Consider the following 26,941-nt stretch of genomic DNA (forward strand, 5'->3'; position numbering starts at 1 on the left):
GTAACTTGTGTTTTTGGAAGAAAGCTTGGTGAATTTCATTGTGAAGAACTATAGATGCACACATGAAACAGGAAAAACTGTCCTTGTGATGTATATTGGGCATCTTTCTGGTGATTGACAATGTGATTATTTGATTATATAGTGGGATTTATATCATGACATTCTTGCATTACAAGTTCTTGGTGTAAACCTATGGAAGGTTATTTATATGTTGTGACTTCAGATTCTGAGACATGGGGCTCAGCAACATTTTTTTAACTGAACTATTTTCAATGAAAAAAATATGTTTTTGTCTCAACTGTGGGTGGAAATGAAGCTCTTTCAAAGTTTTAATATGTAAATAAAAATGTCTGCCAAAACAACTTAATCTTTAAAGAGAAGACAATTTTCTAGTTCTCTTGCCGGTTACTTTACACTATTTTCTTGGTGGTTAGATTTAATCTCGAATACTATAGAGTACAATACTGAACAAAGATTATGACATATGATACAAATAAATATTCAATAGATGTGAATAAGAAATTTTTCTTTCTTCTTATATTTAGACTCTCACATGGTAATGATATAACTATTATTTAACATATCTAAAACTAGTTAAGTTTGAGTCAGACTCTTCTCCATTACTGGAGAGGTCAGCTAGTTAAAAATACATAAAAAAATCAAAAGATAATGACACTTTTATCCCTTTAACTTATATTATTATTACATTTTTATCCTTAAAGATAAAAAATCCTGACTGTCCTCTTTGGTTATAGAGATGAGTCAGAGTCATTAGAAAAATTTAATTATTTAAATTTATAAGTGGATCTAAAATTATTAGATGTATATAGAATTGATAACTAGAATGATAAATAAATTTAAAAAAAAATTAAGGGGACCCTCCTCTTATGTGAATTATAGGGACCAAAGTACAAAGCTGTTTTTGTTTAGTCTTTTGAGTTTCCCAATTCAAAGGTTCGCGCCCGAGGGCCATTGAGATTGAAATGAACATTTTGAGACATTGTCATGATCTTTGTGTTTCTGATATCACAAACATAACATAAGATGGATTCATCTACTTGCCCCTTCTGTCATTTATCATTTCCATCCTCACAACTCCAATGGTTCCCTTCCCATTTATTCCTTTCTTTCTTTCTCTCTCTTTCTTTTCATACATTCATCTCTCTTACTCGCATTCCTATAACTGCAGGCACGCCAATACTCACTTCGACGATCATCATAACCACCACCACCTCAACAATCGCCACCGCAATAACCAACTCGCCACTGATTTTGAATTGGCCCAACAACTTGCTCTTTCTTTTGCGGTCCTCATTCTCACTCTCCATACCATTATTTCTTTTCCCTTTTTTCTTTTTTTAGTTTATATGATTAACCCTAATGAAAAAATTGAATTTTTTTCTTCTTCTTACTTTTGGTAACTTGTGGGGTTTCACTTAAATGTTATGGACATGAGTTTCAACGTGATTCTGTGAACAATTTCTGCTGAGTGCAACACTAACTCGTGAATTACACTCCAGTGGTTACTATCTTTTGGTTGATTAATCTAATTGTTGTTTTATTTTTCTCGGTGTTGGTATAACAACTCAAATTTCCAATGTAGAGCAATATTTTGCTGCATTTATACTACCATTTAAAGGAATGGAATTAAGCTTATTTGTTATCTCCTTTATGATATAAGGATCATGATTATATTGAAGTGTTTGTGCTTCCTTAGATCACATTTATAGTCTAAAATGGGGCACTTTTTATGCTTGTCAAAAAAGGAAAAATATAAGGTACTTTGTTATCAATCTGTAGCTTATATCGTGCTGTATCATATCCTGCAGAGTGAGCAAGCTGATAGTGGCTTGCATTTTGATAAAACTGGTGGAGATTATAACATTTGGTGTGGTGGTGTTGGGCCTGGAAGAAATAATGGTGAGTGGAAAATGGATGAAAAGATATCATGCTTGGTTGATTTACAGAGGAGGAGCGAGTTTCACAAGGTTGAAGCAGGTTTGATGGCCTTGCTGAGAAGCTGTTTGGAGTCAGAAGGTGAAAACTCAAGAACCATTTTGTCAGGTTATGTTGATCATTTCCATAGCATTGAGTCTGAGGATGTTGGATGGGGTTGTGGTTGGCGTAATATTCAAATGCTAAGTTCTCACTTACTGACACAAAGGCCAGAAGCAAGAGATATGTTGTTTGGTGGTTCAGGATTTGTTCCTGATATTCCATCACTCCAGAGATGGCTCGAGATTGCTTGGGAAAGGGGTTTTGATGCCTCTGGCTCTGATCAATTCAATCATGCTATTTATGGCATGAAAAAATGGATAGGAACTACTGAGTGTGCTGCCCTTTTTCGTTCTTTCGGTCTTCGCACTAGAATAGTAGATTTTGGTCCTAAGGAATCTGGATCGTTTTATCTATCTGTCCCTGGTTCAATTGTTGGTGGACAGCAGCTAGTGGGAATTGATGCTGGAAGAAAGAGGAAGGCATTTGAAGTATATGGACCAATGGATAGATATCTGTCTCATGAGGTTTCTCAAGCAAGTTGTAGCCGGGATGATAAGTCATGTTCCTCTCTTACCCAACTTGATGGCACCATCAAGAAAGAAAGTGGTGATGATAGGGTGATCAATAGTAATACAAACAAAAGTGAGGGTCATCGAGTTCTCATGGACTTCGTGTGGAATTACTTCTCTAATAAAAGTTCAACTGAATTTGGCAACCGGCGTGTTATTGTCAGTGAAAAATCGTAAGTGAGGGTGCATTTTAGATACATATATGCTAACCAAACAAAGGATTGTTGTTCTTGTGGTGTTTTAAGTTTTGAAAGCTTTCTTGGGTAGGCCCTTATACTTTCAACATGATGGACATTCGAGAACAATAGTCGGAATTCAAGTCAAACATCAACGGGCTGGAAATCTGCAATATAATCTCCTCATTCTGGATCCCAGTCATGTAAGTTATCTATATGCCCAGCTTCTTCTTTTGCTGTTAATATCTATTTTCTTAATTGCTATTGAGAATTTTAGATGACTGTTAAGTAATTGCACATCATATGATCAAAAGCTAGGTGAAATACAAAGCTTAGCCAATTTTAATTGCAATTTATAATCCCTACTTTCCTGTAAAAAATTCTGGAAACTAGTTGTTGTATTCTTTGGACGAGTAAGAGCTCTATAAGCATCGAGTTTCTCAAAAGTTTGAGGTGGGATTAAATATGTTCTCTGCCTACTTTTCTCTGTTATTCTATGTGTAGTTATTAGAAGTATTGTGGAACAAACATGTTGTTTAGTAGTGATGGGGTATCCTTTTAAATTTATGACTTGCCATTATAGAGAACAGCTGCTCTAGAAAAATCACTAAGGGAGAAAGTTGGATGGCAGAAACTTGTAAAAAGAGGAACACACACACTGAAGAAGGCACAATATCAGGTTTTACTTCTTTTCACTAAGCTTTGTTAGTATTCCTTTGCACCATTAAACAATGAGGCCTGATGATCTTGTTTCTAATTCAGTTGTGTTATGTTGATCCTGGAATTGCCAGTAAGGAGGAGATGGAAAAACTGAAGACAATTGATAGTGTCTTCCTTGAATTCTAGACAATCATATGAAGGCCTTTGCTACATCTAGTTACCATCCTATATTTCATATCATGTAACTATTTTTCTTGACAATTTTGGTGACTCTAATTTTATTTCGACAGGGAAGAAATTGGAGTAAAAAAAGGTTCTATGATTTTGATGCAGCCACTCTTCGTAGTTACACATGCTGGCGCCTTATAAATTTTTTCATATAACATGATTTCTTCAAAGCCAAGTATCATTACTGAAGTGAGCATGCTGCATTCAGTACTGGCATGTGTGCAAGAACAAATTAAAGTAAGAGAATATAGTATATGCTTTAAAGCCATGAGATAACTTATCTCTTTAAATTACTAATTGTTTGACATGTGTCTTCTTTCTTTTTCTCTTAGAATTTTTCATTTAAAATATATTATAAAAAGAAAAAATAATACACATGTCAAACAATTAGTGGATTTAAGGACTTAAGTTATCTCCTAATGTAAGTATATACTTTATTCTCTTAGAGTAAATATGTAAATGATTAAATCCAATTATAAATGATTAAAATAAGAGAATAAAATATTTATTTATACTAGAAGATAAGTTATCTCCTTACATCCAGTTAATGTTTGACATATGTCATATTTCCTTTCATTCGAGAAGTTTTCATTTTAAAATATATTATAAAAGAAAACTAGGACACATGTCAAAACACTGAATGAATTTAAGGAGATGAGTTATCTCCTATTATGAAGAGACGTTTATTCTTTTAAAAGAAATCAAAGGTTTGGTGATGTAAAGTCTCACTATATCTCAAATATTGTTCACTATATCTCAAATATTGTGTTAGGTCAAAAGTTCATGCTAAGGAACAACATCCATAAGTAGAGTTCTAGGATGTAGTGGACTCCTCAATGAGTCCTATACATTCTATAAGGTGCCCAAATTCTAACTCATCCAAAGAAGGAAACTCAACTGTTATGGGGATAGAAATAAGAGTCATGCTCGAACTCCTAACTCACAATATTTGGTAATAATATGAGTGGTTCATATCATCAATGTCAGAGACAATGAAAGTCCTGATCGACAAGACTAGTGTCTATGCTATCTCAAATAAATATCATTTATAGTTGCGAATATGACATGTGTATGTAAAATGATAGTGCACCATACTTTATTGGGAGACATAACTTTAAATGCCAAAAACTAAAAATAAAATAGACAATTATTTAATTACATTAATAATAATTACTGGTTTGAGTTTTGTTTTTTGTTTCTTAAGAAATAAAATAATTAAACAATTAAAATATATAATTAGTCATGCACTTGGTGATAGAGTATGAATTTCTTAAAAATGTCTCCAAAGAGTCGCTCCAATTTTTGGCTACGCAATTTTATTAGAATTATCACTACATTTTTAAGGTAAAAATATAGACAAATCTTTTAGCTTAATCATATTGGGATTTGGATTTTGATATCCGAATTCGAGAATCGATTATAGAGAATGGAAAATATTATCATCCTATTTGTCCATTCTGAATAGTATTCTCACTAAATTGCATGACTTATTTTATGGGAATAATGTATATCCTAATACCGGGAGAGAGATTATCTCCTCAAACTTACTCAATGATTGACATTTGTGTTATTTTTAAAGTAAATAAAAAATAGAAATATGACAAGAGTTAGGCATTGAGTGAGTTTGAAGAAGTAATCTATCTTAGTACGAGGATATACATTATTCCCTTATTTTAAACTCTAAAGTTTTTTTTATTTAATTAATTATTGAAAAGTGACTAAATTTATTTATGACTTTGTTGTATCTCACAAGATAAATTTTTGCTCCTATGTATTCCTATAAGCAATCATGAATGAGAATTAAGACTATATAGTTCTTATATAGAATTGTTTGTTGGTTTAAGTGTTTTATTTAGGAGTAGAAGTGTCATAACATGACCGTTCAAAGGATGACTTGAGGCAAATAAATAATCATTAGCGATAGTCCATGATGCAATTTGTTATTTTTATATTTTTCATTAGAAGATATTTATTTATTAGAGAAAAATAATTTTATTATTATTGTTGTTGATAATTATTAATTTAATTAAGAATAATGTTTTATATTTAAATAAAGAGAATAGAAGCTTCGCAAAACAACCATTCGAATATGATAATAGGATGAGAAGTGATGCCACAACCCTCCTCCCTCTTTGATCAATCCCAAAAAAATTATATATTTAATCAATGACTATAATAAAATTTGATATGAAACTATTTGCCAAAACATCTAACTTTATTAATTTAATTATAGTAAGAATTTTGATTATTTTTAATTTGTTCAATTTTTATATTTACTAGAAACAACTTTGGTAATTAGTTGCTACAAAAAAAGAACATTTTTATTTTTGTTATGATTTATCCTTTAAAATATTAGCACAATTATTTATTACTATTTGTGGTGAAATTCTGTTTAATGTTAATAAGGAAAATTTTGCTTGTTGAAATTATAATTTGTTTATTAAATAATTATAGTTTACAATTAAGGAGAAATAAATAAAGGGGTAATTATTTCTTGTTGACCACATGTTAGTCCTAGGCTGGTTGGATAAAGGGGTGCATAGTGTCTAACCGTGCACTTGACCATAGGGGATTTCATGCCAGTAGCGAGTCATTTATCTGCCACGGTGAGGCGCATCCAGTCTGGGTTACGTTTCCACGTTTTATTGGTTCCATCACAGACAAAGTAAACGTGGAATAAATGGACTGGTCGGAAAATGATGATTGGCTGGAAAATAGGAGCACGAAGCTTAATCCTGTGCTCACCCACATTGAATTACACAATCACACTTTTTCCCTTGTGACACAACTTTTTCCCATAGTTATTTTTTCCTCGGTTTTTTGTGTTGTTTAACCTAATAGTCTAGCTGTTTTTTTATAGTAAAAGATAAATAAACCTCTCCTAAAAAAATGCAAGCTCATTCTACCCATAAAAATATTTGTTGCATACTTTAGATTATAATTCCAACAACTTTTCTGATTTCTCCTTTTATTTTATTTTTATTCTTATTTTTGAAAAAGCAAAATGAATATGAAATATTTATCTTAAGAATATTCCATTGATTTTTTCTTCTTTTAAAAACGTAATTAACATATAAAATCAATAAAAGTAGATTTTGGCCAATATTTATTCATTTTATATTAAAATTCCGAAAATAAATTTTTTTATTAAATGAATTATGTAACAAAGTGATCCATTAGTTATTATTTATTTACAAGAAGGAATAAGCTTCTACAAACTCATTTTTTATTTTATTTTAATTTTAAAGAGAACTAATGGGTGACTTTATAGAACCTCTCCCTCTTTATTTTTTTATTTTATTTTAAAAAATAAATATGTATATTTTTTTGAAAAGTTATTTTGATGTTAAAAAAGGTTTTGGCTTTTTATATATGTCAGACATAAATGAATGTTCACACATTGAAAAGATAAGTAATAAATAAAGGTATAATTAAAAAATAAATTAGAAATATGTGTTGTGTTTGTAAAAGATCTAGGGATTTAGAATTACATAGAAAAATAAAATACCAAAAATATATGGAAGGGAGTGATCGTTGGAGTAATCTTATAAAAAGGACATGAGTATTATATAAACTTGTCAATCTTAATTGTTACTTACAAATCAAAATTCCTTTCAAGCTATACAAAAACAAAACAAAGGACTCATCACATATTCAAATGGCTCTTCTAAAATTCATCTTTGCCGTCATTGTTGGAGTTCTTCTCTTCTCTCATGGTATGTATACAAATAACATAATAGCCATTTAATATACTTTTACAATCTTTTTTATGCTTTTCATTATTATCAATTATTGATAATTTAAGTATCCATGCAACGTAACAAATGCAGGGATGGGTTCACAAGCATGTATAGGAACATGCAAAGAATATCCTAATTGTAATGGAGTATGCAAGAATAAAGGCTATTTGTTCGGATTTTGCGTCCCCGACACCTCTTTGCCTGTTGGAAATTACAATTGCTGTTGTGCTAAAAATTCTGAAGTGTAGCTTTCTTTTCATCAATGAAAATTGTATTTCATGAATAATTAAACTTTATTCATGGAAATTAAATGAAACCATAATAAGAAGTTGAGTATTTGATTGTTGCCTATCATCTATTGCTTTTGCTATTATTTATTAATTTTCAAACTCAACATATTTACTTAAAAGTAATGATAGAGTTCTTTCTGGACAAATGATAAACCACCAATTTTTTCTATACATTTCATGCTTTAAATTTTATATAATAGATTATTTTTACACACTATCGTCTTAAATTTTACTAATCACAAATAATTTTTTGGTTTTTAAGTTAATATATGTATGGATTTAATGTGTGATAATGGAAAATACATTCCCTTTAAGGTAATGGACCATATGTTGGGGGTCAGGGGTGGAACATCTTAAGTGCAGGTGACCCCTGAATTTTTTAATTTTTCTTTACAATATTTATTTTAACTAATTTATTAAATAATGTAATATTTATATACTATTAGTATAAAAATTTTATATACAGATTTTACATCATTCATCAATGTATGCAATGATAATTAAAAATAAATGATGAATAATAGAATAAGTGTATAAAATTCTTACATTGCTAATGCATATTTTTTCTCTTCATTAAAATATTTACTTTACTCTCTCAATACTAGCTTGAATTCTAACAATATCTATAAAACATTTAATATTTATAATTTATTTCTTTTTGTACATCAATTTTATCCTATAAATTTTGATGAATAAGAGAAGATTAATTTGAGAGATTAACTTCAATATTTTATTTTTGATGTTGTCGGTCATTCAATTTGAATAACACCTCAATCATCACTGAATTAAGTTTAACTTTTACAAATGGGAAAGTAAATTCATAATACTTGTTTAATCGAGTTATTTGTCTTACCTTAATTATTCCAATTTCAATAACTATTACAAAAAATCATTTTTAGCAATAAACACAATCAAAACAAGATTACATAGTGAGAGTGAGAAGAAAGATAATTTCTTGCAGACAATATAGTGATTTATATTGGAAAGAAAATATCATGATGTTTTACCTCTAATTCAATGTGTGATGATTATAAGTGAATACAAAGCGACACTTTAAATGAATGTACACTTTTTTTAAAATATATTTAGTTGTTAATTAACGTTATTTAGAATTTATATATTATTTTGAAATTTTGAAACAAATATATATATATATATATATATTATTGTTATACAATTAATTTTAATTATAAACTGTAATTAAATATTGTCCCTCTAAACTTAGATCAAAATCTATCACTGATTGAAATGATATAATTATCACTACGACATATGAAGTTTCATTATGAGTTGACATATGTCATATAGCTTGGGGTGACACTTGGATAGCTTTGTTCAAGGGATGTGGGTCCTAATTTATGTTCAGAAATAGAAAAAAAAACTGTTGAGAGTTAGTAATGAAAACATTGTTCTTTTGTCCTAAATGAGATGCACTTGCAAGAATTTAGGGATCTTCAAAAGACCATAGCCCTATAGTATAGTATTAGGGTATAGATGATATGCTACTTATATGATTTAGATTTCTAAGGTGCCCAAATTGCATCCATTCATAAAGAAAAGAAATCCAAATATCCTAGAAAGAACAAGTGAGACCTATAATACACACTGAAAAACCTATAATAATTGTTGACAATGTGAGTAATTCATTATGCTAATATATATCAGACTCAAAATCCATACCAGGAAAGCAGATATCCCTTCTAATATAATGTTTGGCTATATAACATATGTGTAAAAATTGGAAGTGCATTGTGTTGTGTTAGCATACAACAAATAAGGACAAGTAATAAAAATATCAAACAAGGTATGGGGTATTAAATTCTTGCAGTAAGTGAATATGAGTTTGACTCTCTTAAAAAAATATTCTCGTTAGAGTCGCAAGTTGATATGCCCCAATTTTTCACTACATAACATTTTTAAAGTTGACACAACGTTTTTTTTAGCTAAAATATAGAAAATCCTATTTTGAGTCGATTTTGGTCTTTTGGGTTAAAGATTTGGATTTAGGAGTTAGTTATAGGCAAGAGAAGGTATTATCACATTGTCCATACATACTAAGATGATACCCTCACTCATTGTATAGATTGTTTTATACCCTAAGTTTGTTTAAATATTTATGAGTATCCAACTAGTTTTTAATTTTAATTATATATTTATGTACTTTGTAATAATCAATATGTAAAAATAATTATTATATGAATAATATGATAAATTTATGATCATAGTCAAATATGTGCAATTTATTATAAAATAATAATAAAGTATATGATATATAATCTTAAACTAATAATAAAAAACTATAATATATATATATATATAAATTTAATTAAAGCTAAATCTATAAATTTGCGATTACTTATAAAACCAGTATTATAAAACTTGTTTTCACCTATAAGCTATTTTTTGTCATCCCTACTATATACCAACTCACACTGAATGGCCATATCTAAGAAATTTCCACACGATACCTAGAGCTTCTTTTCATTGATATTTTTTTGTGTAATAGTCAGTGTAGTTTTTACTAGGCGGCACTGCATACTATATATACTGCTATGCAGTATGCACACATATCTTTTGCAATCAATGACAAACGAAAATTTGCCTTCCTTTCAGCCAGAATAAAATCTAAAAAGGACAGGATTTCTCCTCTATTTTTGTACAAAATCCTCTGTTATTTGATGCAGCTTTTTCTTTCTTTTTTATTTTAGGAAATATAGTGTGTAGAAATTTTATTTCTCTTAATGAATTTCAACACACATTTCAAAATGAAAATGACAACTTCAGATTTTCACATTTATTAAGAAAAATTCGAATATGAATATATTTAAAAATTCAAAATAAGTATTTTTTTGATTCCAGGAGACTAAACAAGTACTTTTTTTTGTTATTAATAGTTTTTCTAAAATTTCAAAATTATTATAATATTCATAAATAATTAAAAAAAAAATTATTTGACCTGAAAAAATGTATGATTATTCGATAAAATATTTTAACAATTCTAAAAAATCTTAAGATTATTACACTACCTAAGGATACGTAGAAACAATATTTTTAAATCTTATAAAAAATCACAAAATATATTTAATACATAATCTTATTTTTAAAATTTGATATGTCTTTTTGTATAGAATATTTTTATTATTAGGCTAATAAATGAACACTAATCTTCTTAAAAATCAACTTTTAGTTTTAGTAGAAAACGAAAATTTGGGTGTAAGATATTTTGAAACGGTGTCTCACCATTATTGAGCTCATAAAGTGCTCAATTTTTATTTTTTTATTTTAAGATATATTTAAAATCTTTTTTTAATATATATTTAGGATATTTTTTGTCCAGATAAAATTGGGTATTCATAATAAACAAATAATAAAAATGATCATTTTAATTATAAAAGGTAATCTTTTTCCAAAGAAGGCCATCTAAAATAATAAAGTTTTTCTATAATAATAATCATTTAATTCAAAATTAAATGCACATTGAAACTTTCTTAATAAATTTCTAATAAATAATAAAATAAAATAAATAACCATAGTAAAAATGCATGAATGATCGGGGAATATGTGATTGATTAGAAAAATATTTAATAATTATATTTTTAACTTAAATGTATTATCTTTAATCAATCATATTTAACTCATGACATATAGAGTGACAAATATTATGACTTATCAGAGAAAAGATATACTTACAAATGATTATGATATGTAACTTCAATTACTTCAAAATAATTAAAGCGCACTCAACAAATCAACCCTTTTGATATATAAATTTTGTTCCTACATTTTCAAAATTTCATGTAACTAGTTGTTTTTTCTACCAAAATGCTCTCATATTAATTGTATGAAAAGAAAAATCCATTAAATAATTGAGTACAAAAATAAAATGAATGTATTTCGTAATGAAGATCAAATTTTTGTAAAAAATCTAGTTATTAAAGGTATTTATAACATTAATCATATAATGTACAAATTCATACAATTAGATTCAAATAACTATCATTTATGCACATTTAAAATTAAATTTAAAAGAAATTGAGAAACAATGGGTGAAAAGATAAGTAGTAAATAAATGTATAATTAGAGAATAAATTATAAAAGTCTTATATTTCTAAAACATCCAGAGATTTAGAATAATATGGAAAAATTAAAACATGAAAAATATGGAACATGAGTGAGGGAGTAATAAATAATATCAAAGTTCCATAACATATTTTAGTGATTCTAAAAAAATCTTAAAAATTATTATATTACTTAAGAATAGTATAAATAATCTTAAAATTATTGCATTACCTAAGAATAGTAAAAATAATCTTTTTAAAATCATAAAGTATATTTAAACCAGTCATTTTTAAACTTTGATATGTAAATATTTTCATTATTAGGCTAATAAATAATTACTAACCTTCTTAAAAATAAATTGTTTTTATTTTTTAGTAGAAATTTTTTTTTGGGTGTGAGATATTTGAAATGGTGTATATCATATTAAGCCCATAAAGTGCTCAATTTTTATTTTTTTTATTTTAAGAGATATTTGAAATATTTTTTTAATATTTATTTAGGAGATTTTTGAGCGAGATGTTATTTGGTGTTCATAATAACAAAGTTTTCTTTAGGATTTTTTTTTAATGAAGGCCATCTGAAATGATAAAGTTTTCTTTAATAATAATCATTAAATTATAAATTAAATGCACATGAAAACTTTCTAAATAAATTTCTAACTTTTTAAAAAATATAAAAAACAATAACCATAATAAAAATGTATGAATGGTCGTAAATGATCGGAACACATCTTTTACCTCACAGTATGTTCACTCCATGTGTCATGCGCTATGATTAGTTAGAAAATATTTAATTATTATATTTTTAATTTAAATGCGTGTTCTTCAACCAATCATATGCAACTCATGACATATAAAGTGACACATATTGTGTAGCATAAGACATGCTTCCAAATGATCGTATTTTTTGATACTACCATGGGTACCGCTAGTGATGGTGCCACATTAATGGGAGGATATGCAAATGCACAGCTTGATTTTTTAAAATTATATATATATATATATATATATAATCTTAATATTATAATTTATAAATTATTAATCATATCAATTTAAAAACAAATTCCCTATGTAGGAAAAACTATATAGAAAAAGAAAGATATATTCAAATTAGAAGTTGAAACTTTAAATAACATATAAATGTAGGAGTTTCACTTTTATACAAGATTAATCCTTACTTTCAAACGTTGTTCTATTGTTCTCAAACATTGTTTCACTTCTAATTAACTAATTGGTTTTTTATATAGAACTTTACTATTTTCCATTTCATTGTTACTATTATCTTTTTCATTTTTCCATTATCTGAATATTGTTTTCTTTTTATTGTTTCTATTCATTACCTTCGAATAAAACTATTGATTTTTTATTTATTTTATTACTTCTATTTTGTTGTTTTTGTTATATGTTTAACATTTTATTCATTTTAACATTTTTATTCATTATCTTCTAAGTTGTTTCAATCCCTTTATTTTTTATTTGCTTCGTTGTTTCTATTCCCTCTTTCAATCTTTGTAATTTTATTATTTTTATTCTTCTTTGTTTTTATTATATTCTACTTTGTTTTCAATGTTTTTAGTTGTTGCCACATTAATCATAGAAAATGATTTTTAACTATAATTTATATGCAGTGTGTAATTTATTTGATTAATTATGTTTAAATTTTGTAATTTTGATATTAATATTTTTATCTTTATATATAATAATATTTATTTTTTAAATTCTTTATCATTATTGCGCACTCTGCTCCCGGGTCTTAGAGACGTCACTGGGTACCACTCACCTTTTTTGTAAGGAACTTACCCTTTCAGATTTTGTTGCTGTTCATCTCAATAATTGTCGCTCCAAAAAATCGAGCCCTCAATCTTAGGGATCCAATTGAACCTTATACCACTATACAATCTTTTTTTTTTGTAATTGATCGTAATATGTGAGTTCTATTACTTGAAAATAATTAAATGGCAGTCTACAAATCAAACCTTTTGAGATTTCAATTTTGTTCCTACATTTTCAAAATTTTATGTAACTAGTTGTTTTTGTCACCAAAATGCTCTCATATTAATTGTTTGAAAAGAAAAATCCATTAATTAATTGAATAGAAAAATAAAATGAATGCATTTCTTATCAAATTCGAAAAAAATATGTAGTTATTAAAGGAATTAATAATATTAATCCTATAATGTAAAAATTCATACAATTTGATTAAAATAACATCATTTATACACATTTAAAATTAAATTAAAAATATATTTAAAAATAAGGGGTGAAAAGATGAGTAATAAATTATAAATGTGTCTTATCTAAAAATCCAAAGATTTAGAATAATATGGAAAAATTAAAATATAAAAAAATATGGAACATAGTGAGTGAGTAATCTTATAGAAAGGACATGAGTATTATATAAACTTGTCAATCTTAATTGTTACTTACAAATCAAAATTCCTTTCAAGCTATACAAAAACAAAACAAAGGACTCATCACATATTCACATGGCTCCTCTAAAATTCATCTTTGCAGTCATTGTTGTAGTTCTTCTCTTCTCTCATGGTATGTAAACAAATAATATAATAGACATTTAATCTACTTTTAGAATCTTTTTTTAAGCTTTTGATTATTATAATTTACTGATAATTGAAATAACCATGCAACAAATGCAGGCATGGGTGTACAAACATGTATAGGAACATGCAAACAATATCCTGATTGTAATGGTGTATGCAAGAAACGAGGCTATGTGATAGGATTTTGCGTCCCCAGCAGTTCTTTGCCTGTTGGAAATTACAATTGCTGTTGTGCTAAAGATTCTGAAGTGTAGTTTTTTTTGGGGTACAAAAGTGTAGCTTTCTTTTCATCCAATGAAATTTGTATTTCATGAATAATTAAACTTTATCAATGGAAATGAAAGCATTATAAAAAGTTGAGTATTTGATTGTTATCTATGATCTATTGCTTTCGCTCTTATTTATTTATATATTTTCAATCTTTACATATTTACTTAAAGGTAATGATAGAGTTCTTTCTCTACAAATGATAAATAACCATTTTTTTCTAACATTTCATATTTTAATTTTTGTACTTGTAGATTATTTTTATATACGACCATCTTAAATAATTTACTCGTTTTTAATTTATAATTTTTGTTGATGTTGTACTAAACAATGACTATACAATTGATTTTTTTTTAAAAACTCATAGCGTCTTCCAACCGACAACCATAGACTAATATTTAGAGATTACAGTAATGAAAAATACACTAAACGATATTTTGATGATGATTAATTGCAAATAGAAAATACTTCTTAAAATTTTATAAATAACAATTAATGTAGAGTATTTCATATCATTAGTATATAGCAGTTATAACCAAAATGGATTGTATATGAATATTGAATAACATGTGGTGAGCTATCAAGACGATAGTCTAGTGATATTTGTTAGATTTTCAAAAATTTAATAAGGTTAAATATTTGATTTGTTAGAGTAACATTTGTAGATAGGAATTATTATGTTATTTATCGGGTGAGAGAATATTATTGATAATATCAAAAAATAATAATAACATGTGGTGAGATTAATTACTTTTATTTGATGAATATTCCATCCTTTTTTAAAGATTGATATTTAAGGTTATCCATAAAAAGTAAGATATGAGGTGCGTATTTTTATTTGGTACATGAGGTGTGTATTAGAAGTAAGCCGCAATTTATGTAGGCTTGCAATCTGTTTCTTTCTACTCATAATCAACGCTTAATACAAATAATGGAACAACATACCAAGTGATTTCCATGTTTTAACATGCACAATCTAATCATGATAATTAGGAAAAATATCACCAAAGTTTGGATTTGCTTCCAATATAATGTTTCCTAAAATTATGTCAATGTTATAATTTTAGGAATAACACATTACATTAATGATCATAATAATTGGGCAACATTAAACCAATCTAATTTGAACCGACATTGCACTTAAGACTGAAAAGGCATCAAACACTGTAAGATTTCTACCGTATGAATTCATCATATATCATTCACATGTTAATCATTTTTTAGAATTAGTATACATAAATAGTGGATGATGTAAAGATCACATAGAAACTTTACACTCTGATAATACATATATATTAAACTCTACAAATAAAAAAAAGACTTGTAATATATGTAGAATGTATTATCTATACATTGACAGAATAAAAATTATACACATTTAATATTTCATATACCATTCATTTGCATTAATTTTTATTAAAAAGTCAATAAAAATAAAAAATGAATAATGGATGAGACAATGATAATATAAAAAATTGTTACAGTATATCCTTCATGAGATATCTAAGTTTTTCTAATTAATATTATATTTCTACATAAATTATTTTCACGAGAAGGATTTTTTACCACATTTTAGGTTACACTAGTTATACTTAATCTCAGACCAAATGTGTGAAACTTAAAAATTATTTAAGATTTCTCATTTTCTCTCTAATCACTTATTGCACTCACCTATTTGGTCCGTTAGATATAAGAAAATGAATAACTGAAATTGAATATAAGTAATATGTAAATGGATCTCTTCTCTTATTTCATTGCATTTAATAAATAGTAGCTAATAATTAATAATAACAAGTGAAGTGTATAAAAAGTTGTATAATAATATTAATGAATTCTTTAATAATGCATGATGATTTGATAAAGCAAATTTACTTTGTATATTATAACATTGAAATTAAATAAAAATAAAAAATAGAATCTAGGTAGTCTTGTTCTGTAACTTGTATATATATAGTTTGTGTGATAATGAATCTTTGCACTGAAGAGATGGAGGAGTGTTTTGTTGCAATGAACATGGCTTCTTCAGTTGTTCTAGTTGGTATATTGAGCTTCATATTTTATGCGTATATTAATGAGTGGTACAAATCTGAAAGGATTAGAAGGAAGCTTATAAAACAAGGTATAAGTGGACCTCCACCTTCTTTTCTGCGTGGGAATCTACCTGATATGAAGAGAATCCAAGCACAGATTAGCACCACCATGAAAGCTAGCACCAACAATTCCTATAACTTTTTGGAACATCATGATGATTACACTGCCACCATCTTCCCATATTTTGAACACTGGAGAAAACAATATGGTATGTTTTCCTTCTCATTCTTTTCCCAAATAAAAATAGCTTCCATATCCATACCCTGAAAAAAAAGTGTATATATTATCCTAATAATAAATGTTTTATTTGTTGCATATATGAGTATATAAAATTATACTCATACCAGTTTATTTATGTTGCTATGACATTTTTAACTAATCAGAACAACTTACACATTCCATCTTTGAATTTTGGATGAAAACTAAAACCTAGCTAGCTATATTCAGGAGTCATTATCCTATTATCTTATTATATAAATTTTCTAATACTAACTAAATAAAAGATTGAATGAATCTTCTAATTCTAAAAAATTAAATGTATTTTTTATATACCATAACCATCCTCTATCAACTGAAGATAATCTTGCTCCAGTCAGTACTACTACTAAAAAGATTAATAAATCATGGAAAGATTTATATGCCAAAATAATATATGATTAGAGTTTACTCTTTAATCATGTAAAACCTATATAATTCTATGAATTAAGCAATGAATAATTAATCAGTATGAATCACAACTTTGCAGGTCGACTATACACTTACTCCACAGGGATGAAGCAACACTTATATGTGAACCAACCGGAGCTGGTGAAAGAAATTAACCAGTGTAATAATTTGGATCTTGGTAAACCTTCTCATAACTCAAACAAACTTCGACCCCTCTTTGGAAATGGCATTGTCAGAGCCAATGGACTTAGTTGGGCACACCAGAGGAAACTTATTGCACCCGAATTTTTCATGGACAAAGTAAAGGTACAATGTACACATATATACAAATATTTATTGACATACAACTAATTAATTGGCCATCAATATCTCCCTCTAACTATATAATTGCTTTTAATATTTAAACTGTGGGTGGTTTATTACTATTTGGGTTTTTAAACTATTGGTGATATTACTATTTCAATGAATTGACCTAAAGTATACTTTGTTTTTAATTAAAATGAACGAAGGATTCGTCTATCATCACATATTTACTTAAGGATAGGATAATATCACCAAGTTCTCTAAAAACATTGTTTAGAGAACAAAAAATAAAAAATGCATATAAAATGTTACATATAATATTTTGAAATTATTAAGTATGACAGTGCAAATTTTGAGTTTGAATCCGAGGTAAATGCATTAAAAAACAATGAGAACTTAACTTTTAATGACACATATATCGCTTTAATTACAAAGAAATTACGTTAACATGTTTGTGTCTCTCCATTAATAGAGATGATAATTGTTCGCAAAATTTCTTTCATAAATAATATTGTTTAGACACTTATAAATAGCAACAAACCTGAGGACATTAATTAAACTCACTTTGAAGTCGAAAATTATGTTGTGCTTCTCACTAAATAATTAATAAATCCAATAATATTGTAAGTGAATGTTATATTTTCATTATTTGAAAGAAAGCTTGGAAGGGATAGTAGACTGAAAATTTAATGGCAGGGTATGGTTGGCTTAATGATAGAGTCAGCACAGCCATTGCTGACAAAATGGGAGCAATGTATTGAGGCACATGGTGGTGGCAATGGAATGGTAGAAGTTAAAGTTGATGCAGATTTGAGGGGCTTTTCAGCTGATGTTATTTCAAGGGTTTGCTTTGGTCATTCTTATTCTAAAGGAAAGGAAATTTTCTCAAAGATTAGAATTCTTAAGGAGGCAATTTCTAATAGTGGTTATCTTTTCGGGCTTGGTCGGTAAGTAGAATCTATATTATTAAATGAAGTATTCAGCTCATGAGAAATTAATCAACAAACTATAATTGTTGATCCGAAAATCAATAAATAATATTGTAATAATCTCATAACTTATTACACATGTACACGTATCTTATCATATTCCATTTTGACTTTTTAACCAATGGTTACATTTGTTCATTTATCCTATAAAATGTATGCACTCAAGCATTTAAAGAGAAATTAAAGCCTACCATTTTATGAAATTATCAGAGAGTTTAAGAAAATAATTAAGCTCTCATTAGCTTAAAAACTGTTTATCAAAAAATATCCTTATTTAAAGTTTTTTCTTATTTTCTTTACCAGTCCCACTCTTACTAAATGAATATTTCATAATCCTATATATATGTATAGAATATTAATTTGAATTAAACTATTTACTATCCTTATTTAAGGGTAATTTCCATTTACCCACATATATCATCATAACAATCATTCATGACTGCAAATAATATACATATACCAAATAGGACCTTTTTATAACATTTACAAACTAGAAGAAGTCTTTGAAAATCATGGAAAGAAATTGGCTAATTACAATCAAGAAAGAGTTGTTATATATTTATTACCATATATGCACCCATAGTTTGACTTACTATTTCTTTTCTACTCTATTTTTAGCTTATTTTAAATAAAATATCACTTTCCTTCTTCTTATTTTTATTATTATTTTGTTGATTATTATCTCCTACATATATTATCAATCTGAATGGGTTTGTAAAATCAAATTATTGTACAAGATGAAAATTCTTTTGTAAAATATTACAAACATATATTAGGACACAAAACAAGTTTTGATTTTATATAAATTATTTTTTTGTCAAAAATATTCATGAAGAAAATTTTCCCTTGAGTGTCTAAACACACAAACCCTAATGGTTCTATAAAAGTGATTTAATTGGTAATGGCAGTGGCACATGGAAGCAAAGCGAAAGTAGCAATTTGGAGAAAGAGATAGAGTCATTGATATGGGAGTTGGTGGAGGAACGCAAAGCATCAAGTTCATCTGAAATTGATCTAATGCAGTCATTGCTTGAAGCAGCCAAAAATGATGAAAACCAAGGGCAAGGGAAGAACTTTTGTAAGCAATTCATAGTTGATAATTGCAAAAACATTTACTTGGCTGGCCATGAAACCACTGCTATTTCTGCCTCTTGGAGTTTGATGTTCCTTGCTTTACACCCTGAATGGCAATCTCATATTAGGACTGAGGTTGCTCAATATTGCCCCAATGGCATTCCAGACGCAGATTCTCTCCCCCTTCTGAAAACAGTATGCTCCTTACTTTGCTTGAGAATGTATAATATCTATCCGAGTGAGACTTTCTCCAATACTAGATTCTCCGGTATCTTAATACATTTTAAGCAAACATCACCTAGTTTTTTTTGCACTAATAGACTTGTGAATGTAGGTGACTATGGTGATTCAAGAAGTGCTACGTTTATACCCACCAGCAGCTTTTGTAGCAAGGGAGGCATACGAGGATATCCAAATTGGAAATCTCAAAGTTCCTAAAGGGGTTAACATATGGACACTAATCCCAACACTACACAGAGATATTGAAATTTGGGGAGAAGATGCGAATGAGTTTAAGCCAGAAAGGTTTAAGGAGGGTGTTTCTAAAGCATGCAAGTTTCCACAATCATATTTACCATTTGGATCGGGTGCTCGCTTGTGTGTAGGGAAAAACCTTGGAATGATGGAATTGAAGATTGTCATAGCCCTTATAATCTCCAAGTTCCAAGTTTCTCTTTCTCCAAGTTATAAACATTCTCCGATATGCAGAATTCTGGTAGAGCCAGAACATGGTGTCGATCTCCTCATTCAGAAGATTTGATCCAAGCTGGTGTTGAATAAAGGATTTGAATTTGGTGCATTAAAAATGATGCAATAGTTTATAAATCTGGTTTGTTGAATAAAAATATTAGATGGCTCATATTCCAAGTTATGTTTTGAATCCGATTTGTCGAGATTGGAATCATCTAATCTTCAACTTGGATTCATGGACTAATTAAACTAATTGCTCTATCTTTTCATGTATCATTTCCAAATCTTGAATAAAAACAATAAAATGAAGTTTACCATGTTTTCTTACTTATATATAATTATATATGAATTGCGGATATTATGAATAATTATAAGGTGAGTTGCATATGAAGGAGATGGTTGAAAAGTAATTTTTTATTATCGAAACTCACTTTATTTTATAACTTTTGCTACATTTGAATTTGCCAAACTTAAAAAATAAATTCAATTTCATCCATCACCCTTCTTATTTAAAAAATTTAAATAATTTTTTTTTATCGGCAATTGTTGGTATATTAATATTTGTTATGAATGAGATTTAAATCTGACTTTATTCACTCCAATCATTTACCCTAAACTCGAACATACAACCTCCTGCACTTTATTTTTTAAACATTTCGTCATCGCCTTCAGACTCCCAATAATCTCTTTTTTATTAATTTGTAATAATACATTAAAAATAAAAGTTCTATTATAAACTAAAAAGGTGTAGAAAAAACTTAAACAATTATAAAGTCTCCTTTAGGGTAAATATATTTAAAATACAATTACTTTATACTTATTAATATATTAACTACTTTATTTTCATTCCTAGGAGCACTAGTTCGTGAAATCCTTAGTTTCTTGGAATTTAATGGATATGTACCAATAATTAAACTTTTACCTATCAACCTATTCTTCATTATTTATGTATATGCATTTTATTTTTATTCAATTAAAAAACAGTAATATTTATCAATGGGGATGATGAGTTCTACAGCATGATTCGTTCACAACCATTTTTATATAAAATATTTCATCAAACCCAAAGTGTGTGGTAGAAAATGTTAACATATTATATTCCTGCCTGGCTGTGATGCACTTAACACAAAAGGGAAAAAATATAAAGTATTTTCTTTAAGAAAAAGTTTATGTGTCAATCCCTATATTCCAAATCAATCATATTACAATAATTAACATATAAAAATTATTTTATATTTTTATGATTATTTTTTTTAATTATACGACAATCTTTAATTGGATCAAGACAACTAAACTAAATATACATGATTTCTACTTTCCTAGAGATATACTCTAGTCTAATGAAGCTCATAGTTACAAGAATTTTGTCACAAACAATCAAAGTAAAGTAGCCTTTGAAACAGTGCAAAACGCATTCACTTTATCTCCTTTTCCCTGCATCACAACACAACCCTTCTCTATGGGAAAAATCTGGGTTGAGGTATGCTTGATATCTGCACGTGGGGTCCAAGCTTCATTCTCACTATGGAAGCGTCAATGGTATGCTGTAGGTTGGGTTGATCCTAACAACAAATATTGCACCAAAGTTGATGCTTCTGGAAATGCAAATCCTATTTGGAGAACCAAGTTTGCTATTCAAGTTGATGACTCAGAACCAAACTTCCAAGATCTTGCACTCAACTTGGAGGTATATAGTAGAGACCCTTTTTTCCTCACAGAGAAACTTCATGGCTCAGCAAATGTTGTTCTCAAAGAGTTTCTTGTCAAGAACTCTGAGATTTCAAGGGCAAGGGATGAGGAAGTAGGGAGCTACCAACTAAGAAGGAAGAAGTCTAACAAACCGAGAGGTTTTATTGATGTTTCAATTCGTGTTTCTGAGGATAAGGAAGAGCCAAATTCTCACCAAGGTACATTGTTATTTCACAACTTTCAAACAATAAAAGAACACCAAGTTGTTTGTTTTTGGGTTTTCTTCTATGTGCAAGCTCTTCACTTTATGAATATTATTCATACACATTTTGATAGCATGTTACTTCATATTATTACTCATTTGGTGTTAGAGATGTAGTTATCCAGAAATTTTATTGAGTTAATTAAGTCTACTCCTAATATTATTGTTGAATTCAATATATTCAGTCGAACAAATGTTACTTCCTCCTAGTAGATCTTAAAAATCCTCCTAATACTACTTATATCAAGTATGCAATGTAAAAGCAAATGTTTTATTGTCTTGGAAATACAGAAAAACACTAAAAATTATATATGTTTAGTAATTAGGAGGATTTTTGTGAAGATTTGTTAGGAGGATGAAAGTTTATCCTACTCAAAATGGGTTTTATACGAGTAGAAAAAGTTCATAGCTCTTGTTGAAGCTTACATCTTTAGATTTGAAATGTTAAAATGTGAAGGAAGTTTAATGTTTGATAGAAATGGGCACATATAAGTGAAAAGTATCCATACACATAATATCTTAAGGTTTTGGATTAGTTCTGCTATCTGGTGTGTAGATAGTAACTTGGAAATGTATTAAAGTGATGTGATGCTCCCTGTTACTAATTTTAGGTGATGGGGGAGGAATAGAGCTCATAGATCGTGGCAATAACATTCACTTGAACACAGAGGGTGGATTTGGGCAAGCCAATATGCACCAACTACCTCAATCTTCACTTCATGGACCACAAAAACAACAACATAGTAATGTCCCCTATAACTCACATCATCCTATGCAATTTCCTACAAACTATTCTAACCCATATGTGGGTGGTCCAAATTACCCTGCATCTGCTGGACCAAGTTATTACCAACCACCTAGACCTCCTCCTCCTCCACCACAACTACCCTCAAATTTTGGTTATGTTCCCACTAATTTTCTCCCTAGTAATTACGGCATGGCGCCTAGTTACATTAACATGCCATCATCGTCATCATCATCCGGGGCAGTCCCTCCGAGGCAGAGGGGACCTCCTCCGGCAGGTTTTGCAATGGGGGCAGGTGCTGGAGCATTAGCAGCTGGTGCTGTCATGTTTGGTGATGACTTCTTGTCAGGATTTGGTGTTCCTTCAGGCATAGGAGATCCTACTCTTGTTATAGCAACTGATCCTCTCTTCTGAACAAGCATTTGCATAAATGAAAAATGATGTTTTCACATTATTGAATGATGATAAGTGTAGGGGTTTAACAAAAAATATTCTATGGGTGGGCAAATATGATGATCTTAATGATGATATATTCTGCACCAAATTGCAAAATAACTTTGGTTGCATATTGTATGTCATGGTGTAACTAGGCATTCCTTATCCAAGGACCAAATTGTTTATTTGGCAGGCAAAAACTTGAATTAATGTACTAATAGTATCCTATTTAAAAACATAAACTTTATCAAACATAGAACACATATAACTCAAATATTCTAGTCCCCCATTGTTTTCTCGCTTAATTTTCTAGTAGAACCATGAAATATACAACATTTAACAACAAACTAAAATACAGGATGAAGATAGATACACCAATTTACAACAATAAAAGGGTTGGATCCCACACTAGAGATAGACCAAAACTAAATTTAATTTAGAATAATTTATGAGATATGTATATGATTATACTCCTTCTCATCAAATATCATCTCATTTTCTCATTAACCAAATAGTCATTAAGGTTGAGAGCCAAAACATACTCTATAATTGAGCCCCTTTCAACTTCCAACAGAAAAATACAAGTGTTGAGTAAGAAGGTTGATCTCCCACATCAAAAATAGAATCCTCTCCACATATTTTCCAGCAAACTTACAAAAAAAAAGAAGCAAATATCTATAAATAAAAAAAAACATAAGGGACTACTAAGTACCATCATTGTTCCCATGGCACAAGTTCATCGCTCACTTGCAGTCAAATATTTAGATTCTAAAGTGCACTCTCAACTCCCCTTAAAAAAAGATTGTCTTAAAAATTATTTTTTGCATATATTTAATATAAAAGTCATTTATTCAATTTTAATAATATTATCTTCTGCCGATCAAAAAAATTAAAATACAAATAGTTCTGATAAAAATACAAGTGTGCAAAAATAATTCCTAAAGCATATATAGAAGTTTCAAAAATTCCAATTTTAAATGATAATACCCCATACATTTTATTTTATAAATAAATATTTAAAGTATTTATATTATTTAGTTTAACTTTTAGTTGAGGCCGATATCACATGAATACAAATATTTAAGGTTAGTTTGGGAGTTAGATTTTGGAGGGTAAGGAAGGAAAAGAGAAGACTTAGGAGCCATGAAATATACAATTGTGAGATGGTTCTCAAGCCTTCCATTTTCTTTCATTCCTCTCTAAAATCCAACTCTCAAACTAACTCTTGAAAACTCAACACAAACATTAGTAGAAAAGGTTCCTTAATTAACATGTTGAGTTAGTTCGAACCTTTTTTATGAACCAGTGAGATTGAACTTTGGTAGTTTTTTTTGTTTTACATCAATTGATGTTTCTTTGGGTACACCAAACATGATTCCATTGTGTTTAAAAAAGACGTTATTAAAATTTAAGAGAGATTATAATGCTAATTCAGTAAGCTCTTAATCTTGAAAGAAATGAGTCCTTCACAGTCATACAGGAATATGTTAGATGCATGCTATAAAAAATATATTCCAAAGTGTGTACTAGAACACATTTAAAGTTAAATACAAAACATAAGTTTATGTTGAGAATTGGTTCACACATCTTCATTGGGGGGACTCACAACTGTACAGAATGTACCAGCTTTAAACATATATATCTGGATTCTGGACCCCATGTCAGAACTGTTCTCCACTTATTTCCATGCCACACTTTGAACGAAAATTCATCTTTTATGTGGATAGCACTCCTAGGTTAAAATACATAAGCAAAATGTCAGATTACTGTTAACAACCAATATCAATACAACGTTAATGATGAAAATATGTGCAGCAGGTTCAACTTCTCGATCGAGGAGCAGACCAGAAAGTGGTTAATAGTGAAGCTAGTCATCATGAACTTTTAACAAAAGCTAGTAATATGTAGTTTTCTTATAAACAAATGGATATATCTTGATATCACCATTGGTTTAGTAATAACATATATATCTCGGAACTTGAAAGAAGTGGAGTACTTGGTTGGTGCATAGAAATAAGATATACTGTCGCTGCTTTTAAACTGATTCTAGTAATCTCCTTCTGTATCTCCTCACTCCATTAACATGCAAGCACAGGATCATATGATATACATACTAATAATGAGATGCTTATGAAATGAAGCTTTGCAGCTGATATAGCATTCTGTTGAATGGCATACTTCCTAATGATATTATGTTTATGGATCTAAACAAGTATATATTAATATTGGAAAACTAAGTTCAACATTTCTCAATATATTAAAACATTAACTTTTAAGATAACTTTTTTTTACTTTCTCTTCTTTAAACATTTTCCATCTTTTAACATTCCCCTATCTTTATAATATATATTTTATCATCAGAAATAGTATTATGTGTTTAAAAATGGACTCTGTGAACACATAAAAATGGACTGGATCAAAATAAGGTCCTGGTTTCCTGCCAAAGTAGGTGAGCCACTCTTCCTTTTCTTCTTCACATTAGTGTATTAGCTCACTTGACTGTATGAATCTTAATTTATTAGATTGGGTCTGACCTTTTTGTGGAGTACCCCTTGTAGTTTTCTTCAAAAGACCCCTTGTAATCTTCTTGATAATATTTTAGCATATAATTGATTACAAATTCCCAACCCGCAAGTATGATTTGAAGAGTTAGTTAATAAACAGTCTTATAAAAAAATACTAGCTAGTTAAAAAAATGTAGTGGCACTTCATTTAGCATGGAAAAGAATAGCTAACATAAAAAATTACAAATTGGAAATTTGCAACTAGCTAGTCCTGTGAGTTAGTGTTGTATAGAAAAAGTATGGCCAAATGGATAAAGAGAGGAGAAACCTGTATTCAACCTGAAAGGAAAGTAGGCTCAGTATTAATCTGCTTTCAGAAAAATATCTGATGTATAAATCATTTAAAATTTTATCAAGAATAACTATGTCTTACAGACAGATACATGTGTGAACTGCTTGCATGTGTGTATTATATATAAAGATCTATATCATAATATCAATGTCTTGGAACTCATGATTTCTCTGGCAAGTAAAAAAGTACCAAGTGGGTCACTAAGCTATTAAATTCTAATATGTAACTATTTCAGATGTTTGCTGTATCTAGGGTAATTGTGGTAAAAGAATTAATACTTACAATATGTGTGACATCAGCTACAGTATCAGTGTACTGGGCTGCACATTTTTGAGCCAAGCATGTACAAATGAGGCTTTGACTTGGATAAAGCTGTTTTCAAACATGGTTACAAATGGAGGCAACAGAAGGAAGGAGCTCCCTTCAGTCCAAGGCACTGAGAAAGAGGGGTACAAAATTAATGCATCTCCCTCTTCATTCACACAATTAATTAATGTGTGAATAAGTCAGCACTTAATTTAGTAACCCTACTCTTTTCTCATATCCATGAGTGGGCTGATGGAAGCTCCTTCACTCTCTTTCCCCCCTCAATGTGAG

The 26,941-nt window shown here is 28.8% G+C and overlaps 3 protein-coding genes and 1 long non-coding RNA gene across 7 annotated transcripts; all 4 read left to right on the forward strand.

The window, feature by feature from the left end:
• LOC109359228 (zinc finger with UFM1-specific peptidase domain protein-like) lies at positions 960–3,708 on the forward strand. 4 transcript variants are annotated; one of them, XM_019603810.1, is made up of 6 exons: positions 960–1,103; positions 1,190–1,307; positions 1,830–2,740; positions 2,835–2,946; positions 3,327–3,422; positions 3,506–3,708. In XM_019603810.1, exons 1-6 carry the CDS (start codon positions 1,045–1,047, stop codon positions 3,587–3,589), a joined length of 1,380 nt encoding a protein of 459 aa, XP_019459355.1. In that variant the 5' UTR covers positions 960–1,044; the 3' UTR covers positions 3,590–3,708. The 4 variants fall into 4 exon arrangements, with proteins under 4 accessions (XP_019459355.1, XP_019459356.1, XP_019459357.1 ...); XM_019603811.1 differs by having other exon boundaries at positions 992–1,307; positions 3,535–3,708; XM_019603809.1 differs by having other exon boundaries at positions 993–1,307.
• Positions 14,126–14,643, forward strand: LOC109360111. Its single transcript, XR_002109110.1, has 2 exons — positions 14,126–14,263; positions 14,374–14,643. It is a non-coding gene; the product is annotated as an uncharacterized LOC109360111 (long non-coding RNA).
• Positions 16,519–20,650, forward strand: LOC109359470 (cytochrome P450 714A1-like). The gene is made up of 5 exons (XM_019604146.1): positions 16,519–16,843; positions 17,381–17,607; positions 18,301–18,551; positions 19,502–19,862; positions 20,002–20,650. Exons 1-5 carry the CDS (start codon positions 16,531–16,533, stop codon positions 20,425–20,427), a joined length of 1,578 nt encoding a protein of 525 aa, XP_019459691.1. The 5' UTR covers positions 16,519–16,530; the 3' UTR covers positions 20,428–20,650.
• LOC109359184 lies at positions 21,696–23,509 on the forward strand. Its single transcript, XM_019603754.1, has 2 exons — positions 21,696–22,264; positions 22,920–23,509. The coding sequence occupies exons 1-2, from the start codon at positions 21,817–21,819 to the stop codon at positions 23,465–23,467; spliced, it is 996 nt and encodes a 331-aa protein (XP_019459299.1). The 5' UTR covers positions 21,696–21,816; the 3' UTR covers positions 23,468–23,509.

Source organism: Lupinus angustifolius, chromosome LG11 (genome assembly GCF_001865875.1).
Source record: "Lupinus angustifolius cultivar Tanjil chromosome LG11, LupAngTanjil_v1.0, whole genome shotgun sequence".
Lineage (NCBI taxonomy): Eukaryota > Viridiplantae > Streptophyta > Magnoliopsida > Fabales > Fabaceae > Lupinus > Lupinus angustifolius.